We start from the raw sequence: 6,000 nt of genomic DNA, 5'->3' as shown, positions 1-6,000 counted from the left end.
GCGTTAGAGTAAAAAAGGGTCCCGCCGAGGAGGAAGGAGCGAGAGCCTGAGACGCGCCGATCGCGATTTTCTTCCCAACGTCAGGCGAACCCCCCCCCCATTTGTTTTTCCTCCTTTTCCCTCCCCCCCGGTTTTTCCTTCCCTCCTTCCCGGGCCGATCGGGAACTGCGCGAGGCTCGCTCGCCGCTCTCGTCAGTATTTTTCCTTCTCCTGCTTCCGCTGTAAGAAGTCGAAGGGTTTTGTGGAAACTTGAGAGCAGGTTTTTTCCTGTCTGTGTGTGTGTTTTTGTTTTTTGTTTTTTTTTGGTTGTTGTTTTTTTTTTTAGGCGAGAGGGGGAAAAATGAGTTTCTGATGTTTGGCCAGTTTCCCTGCACCATAATGGTACGTGCCATGAGAATCAATAATTTCCTCTCTTATTAATACTTTCCCTTCCAACGCAGCGAACAAGAGCTCTTTGTATTCTGCACATCGAACTCTGCTTGAGCATTTTGCTTCTGCTTTTACTTTACAAACTCCAGGGAGGGAAGGGAGAAGGGGGGGGGAGGATTTAGAGATGGTGGCTTGACGGTGAGTGTGATTTACAAAATCGAGAAGGGGGTGATGGGCAGAGCCAGATCCTAGCAAAAGGGGCAGGGGTTTGGGAGGAGAAACCAGGGAGAGAGAAATGACCAACCGACTCTCAATGATTTTGCTTTGCAACTTTGGGGGCTTGTAGCTCCTGGCTTTAAAAATGGAACCGGTCTAGTCCCCTTAGCCCCTTAAGATGAATTTGCTTTAAAAAAAATGTCACCACACAAGAACTCTTCCGAAACAACATCAAAATAACCCCCACCCCTTCCCTTAAAAAAACCCCAACCCCAGTGGTCAGGTCAAATCTGGGTAGGTGTTTCCATAGACAGAATAATGTAATATTGTAACAGTAAATGTCTTACTTGTCTTGAATGAGTCCGTGTGGCTGGCGAATGAGAGTGTGGAAAGATCACATATGAGATGACAGGACGTTGTGTGTGTGTGTGTGTGTGTCACAGGGAGGTTCGGCAATTGCTTGGGCTTTGTAAAAAAACAAAAGGGCTACTATGTTTCCAAGCCTCTTTCTAAAGGGCAGCTTGACACCCCCAAACCACAAAGCTGTCGGGTGAAGAGATCAGATGCTTGGAGAGGCTGCTCAGAGAAGAGGAGAATTGCCTGAAAAGAGAATTGTACTAAATTGACCCTACCCTGTCCTGGCTTGGGAGTCAATAGGGTACTGCTCATTTTCTAGGACACTGGTGAGTGTGTGTGTGTGTGTGGGGGTGTTTTCTTCAGCAGGGATCGTGCTGCCGTGACTCTGATTTCTCAGCAAGTGGGAGCCCTTTTGGGGGGATAAATCGAGTGGCCTGGCCAGTTGAAATAAGAGAGAGGTTGTGTTTAAAGCCCATACTAAAGAATTATCAAGGAATAGGTCCCCCTTTTTTTGAATGAGAAAACCTCTCTTACCAGTGAGAAAACCTCTAATTTAACAGCATTTGCAGCTCCAGGGAAACCGTCTGAATTTCAGGTTTAGCACTGTTAACAAAAAATTAAATTTCCCCTTTTTTTGTATTCGCTAAGCCCACACCCCCCCCCTTACGAAAATAAATAAACTAAGAGAACACAATTAAGCAATATTTTTATACTGGGGTGAGTTAGATAAAGTCCAGAGCACTTGGTATAAAGCCAAATTGTATTCCAATGTGTGGATTTGTTTTTTATTTCTCCCCAATGAGATAAAAAGCAAATGAAATTTAGGGAGGACAAAAAAGAAAAAGAGGGAAAGAAAAGCAACCACCCGCAAATGATTTACTTTCCTGGGTTTGTTTTATTCGTATTTTGGGCTGGTGGAATGTCAGCTGTCAGCGAAGAGGGTCTGGCTGTGTGTGTATGAAGGAAAGTAGCAGATTGCTGCAGGAAAATCCCCCCGGGTACGTGAATTCAGGAAGAAACCAGGCTCGCACACCTTCAAAGCAGTGGCCAGGAATCTAAGGTCCTGTTGCCAGGGGGGATTTTTTAGCCAGAACTGGAACAAAGCCGTTAGTTAGTTAGTTAGTTAGTTAGTTAGTTAGTTAGTTATTGCAGTGGCAGGGACAGGACTTATTATTTGTAAAGGGTCGTTGCAACGTTGCCAGGTCCTTTTCTGAACTGTGGATTGCAAAAAAAGCCTTTTGCCCCAGGTGCCGTGGGCTCGGAGAGAGGTTATACCTCGTGAGCGACTGCGGGCCGCCTTGGGGACGGCAGCAGGAAAATTCGCCCTGCTCTGAGTACTGCCGCGGGACTTGATTTAATAAAAATCGGCTTGCAGCCGTTTTGATCTGCGTCTTCCCCGTCCTCGGTGCAACTCCGTTGTGCTTGTCTGATTGCTAGGCAGCGAGGAGGGGGAGAAATGGATCGTGGCTTTCCTGCCTGTCTCGTGGAGGAGAATAAAAATGGGGATTTGAAAATACCGACAGCTGAATTCAATCTTGGCTGTGCTGTGTTTAAAATAGTGAACTTCCTTCCCGGTTGAACTGAAGATTGAGCAGAGATATTGTCCGTACAGCTTGGCCAGGGACGCAGCCTTTACTGCAGCGTATATATAATGGTAGCTGGATCTCCAAAGGTGCCATCTGAGGTTGGTCCCCTGTAGTGCGAGGTGCTGTGCAGATGGCCAGGGTCAGTTCACAAGAGAAAATTCCTTCTTCCTGTAAAGATGTGTGCACGTGCTTAATGCGACGCATTGTCCCGAGCAGGAAGTTAATGCACTCCTGTGTAGGACAGGAGCAGGGCCTAATGAACAAAACAGACAAAGCCTGGTTGAGAAGACGGGAAACTGAGGCCCAGAGACATTCAATGATTTGCTCAAGGTCACCCAGGGACTGTGGATTCAACCCGAAGGTCCTGTGTGTCCCAGTGCCTTAACCTGTAGTCTAGAGAGACAGATATATGAAGCAAACAAAAGCTACCTCGTTTGAGACACTGCGTTTTGGCACATTAATTTCATTTCATATTGCAGATAGAGAACAAATGTAAAATAAGCAAACACAAAGGAAGCAGATGCACCTTGTGTTCCTATATCTTGGTAAACCTATGGATGAGTTTTTGCAAAGCTGCTTTATTTTGTAGCTACGTGAATTTTAGCTCATATTGGGAATGGAGGCGGAGGTTGGGGGAATGCCTTGATGCATCTGAAGGAAAACAGCTGCAGGTGTGTGAAATAATTCATATCCATTCAGATACCTCTCCTTTTGCCAACAATCTTCCTTTTGGTCCATCTTGCAATAAAGCCCAGCACATTGTGCGGGGAAGGGGGTGTGTTAATTTGAACGTAAGCCATTGATATTAACGAACAAATGCACTGAGCTCTCATAAACCCATTGCAGATTGCATCGGTGGAATAGGACTGGCTGTTTGGAAATCTTTGCTTAGAGGGAAGATCTGGCCTAGAGTGATCATTGGCTAATTGTCAGGAAGCTGAGATGTTGGTCACAGTAACAGAGTTTCTGAAAAGTCATCAAGAAGAACATTTTCAAAAGTGCCTGAATGACTTAAGAGCCTAAATCCTATAGGCTTTCAGTGAGATTTAGGCTACTAAGGGCCAGATTTCCAAAGGTATTCTGGTGCTTACAGACACAGACGGGCAGCTACAAAAGCTGGAAGTCAGTGGGAGTCTCAGTATTTGGGAGGATCTGGGGCTAGTTGCTTTATCTGCATTGGGAGGTGCCTAAATACATTTGAAATATGGCCCTTCGCAACAAAAGTTCCGCTGGAAGCCAGTAGCGTTTAGGGGTCTAAGAGCTTAAATCACGTTTGACAATTGGTCTAAGCTCTTAAGTTATCCAAGAGTACATCTCTGCGGCAAGAAGAGAGCCGCAGCATGGCCATGGCTGGCCCTGGTCCGGTGACTCAGGCTCGCGGGATTTGTGTTGCAGGGGGGATAAAAATCGCAATGGAGATGTTGTTTGGGCTCTGGGACCCCGCAAGTGGGGAGGGTCTCAGAGCCAGGACTCCAGACCAAGCCCAAACGTCTACATGGCCATTTTTAACCTTGCAGCCCGAGTCCCCTGAGCCCGAGTCAATTGACCCAGGCTCTGAGACTCGGTGCTGCAGGCTTGAGGCCTAGATGAAATCACAGGGTCAGATTCTCCTCTCACTTCATGTGGGGTGACCAAGTGGGGCTTGGTCGATAACCTGAGAGGGTGGGCTTTGGCCTTTGTTTTTTTGGGAGAAGTTTGTTGGCTGTTTCTTTGTGGTGGACTCTCTACATGCAGCCGTGGTCGCTGTGTGCTGTAGCCAGAGGTGGATCAGGGGCTCGAGGTCCTGGTTGCTGTTGAGTGTCATGTTGCAGGTCCCCTCGGTTCTGATGAATCTTGTCTGGGTTAATCCTGTGATTGTGCACTCGGCCCGCGTGTTAAATTTTGCACCAGCCTCCTGCGGAGATTGGTGCAAAAATGAGGGCATAGGGTCATGTCAACTGACAGAAGACAACTAAAAACTGGGGCCCAGATCCAACACGTTATTGAGGCTCCTAATGTCCGCTGAAAGCAATCAGAGGAAATCCAGTAGAATTTAGGAGCCCAAATACCTTGGTGGATCTGGGTGTGGGCGGCTAGAAAAGAAACTGATTTTACAGCAGTGACCCCAGCGCGGTTCACTAAGGCAGTAGCCAACAATGGCTTGTTGGTCTATTAAACACCCTTCTTAAACAGCCGGATGCTGTACCTGTTACTCCTGTAAAAGCCTTTGCTGAGTCCACTTTGCTGAGGTTGCTCAAGGGAGTGAAATTTGCAAGCTGAATGAATGAATGGGGCTAACCCTGCCGTCCTTGCTTGGGCAAGGCTCCCGCCCGCATACCTGCCTCAAGCATCTCGGCCCAGGAACTAGCCTGGTGCTTGTCGGTGTCCTGTCTCAAGTGCTCGGCAGAACTGGCTTACGGCAGCGCCGGATGCGGCAAAACTCGGTGTAGCGCGGAGTCTGGTGTGGGAGGAGCGGCCGGAATTGAACGCGCATTCAGGCCGCTTGTGCGTTCAGATCCGGGCCTCCGCTGTAGGGAGTGAGCTCGTGAGCTGTGAAATTAACCAGGGCCCGCGCCCTCCTTGGCTCAGAAGGGACGCGATGGAGGGCTTGTTTGCTGGGGTGGGTTTCACCAGGAGTAGGGGGGAAAGGCAACTCTGCCTCACCGCTTGGTGCTGGGAAGCCAAGATTTCTTATTTTAAAACGGGAACATCTGAATTCAACCAGTGCTGTTAAAAACAAGCGGAATATCCAGTTCAGATCTGGAGGGAGTGAGAGGTTTCTTAGAAATTGGCGGGGTGGGGGGTGGGGGGGTGGAAGCAATTCCAAGGAGCCGAATCTAACCAGAGCTGAGATTTTGCTCCCTGCAAAGTAACTTTTGCTGCCTCCCGAACTCTCGCCTGGCTCTACCTTCAAAGCATATGCAACCCCAGTGTATTTTGACAGAAGTCTCTTTCTCTGAGCTGCCTGGATTCACACACACACACACACAAAAGTGACACTTCCCCCCTCCCCCCCCCCGCCTTTCCCCTCTTGGCAAGTGCTAGTGTGAATCTGAGTGGAGCAAAGTTCAAGAGGCTGCCTCAGTTGCAAAACAGCGTTGCCCCGACTGGAGCGCGGGGTGTGTGTGTGTGTGTGTGTGTGTGTGAGTGTGAGTGTGTGTCTGGATTTTCGACAGATTTGGCAAAAACCGATTTTTATATATATATAATCCAAAAAAAGCTTGAAAACACCTAGAAATGTGGGTATGTGGGAGTTGTAAAATTCCAAATACCTTGCGATTTTATGTATTTTTTTTAGCAAAATAAATTAGATGCCTTTTTAAGGGGGGGAATAGGCACATTTGTGTGAAACAGCCCAGCTCGTTCGATTACGAAAGCCGGGTCAGGCCAGGAGGTCACCCCTGTACCAAAGCTGAAAGATCTCAGCTTGAGGAGAACCACATTTACATTCTTAAAATCCATATTTAAGGACTGAAACAAAACCTGTCTGATT

The 6,000-nt window shown here is 47.8% G+C and overlaps 1 protein-coding gene across 4 annotated transcripts in view; it reads left to right on the top strand.

Annotated features, from left to right (window-relative positions):
- The first annotated feature begins 231 nt into the window (after nt 1-231).
- The window catches only part of NFIX (nuclear factor I X), a 143,005-nt gene continuing 137,236 nt past the window's right edge, over nt 232-6,000 (top strand). The window contains exon 1 of one of the 4 annotated variants that reach the window (XM_074935444.1): nt 232-381. In XM_074935444.1, coding sequence (XP_074791545.1) covers nt 352-381 — 30 coding nt within the window. In that variant the 5' untranslated portion in view covers nt 232-351. Of the gene's footprint in view, nt 382-1,131; nt 1,269-6,000 lie in introns of those variants that run through there. The other 3 variants (XM_074935445.1, XM_074935450.1, XM_074935447.1) reach the window with 3 other exon arrangements.

Source organism: Natator depressus, chromosome 20 (assembly GCF_965152275.1).
Source record: "Natator depressus isolate rNatDep1 chromosome 20, rNatDep2.hap1, whole genome shotgun sequence".
Classification (NCBI taxonomy): Eukaryota; Metazoa; Chordata; order Testudines; family Cheloniidae; genus Natator; species Natator depressus.
This window is presented reverse-complemented; position numbering and strand designations above follow the sequence as displayed.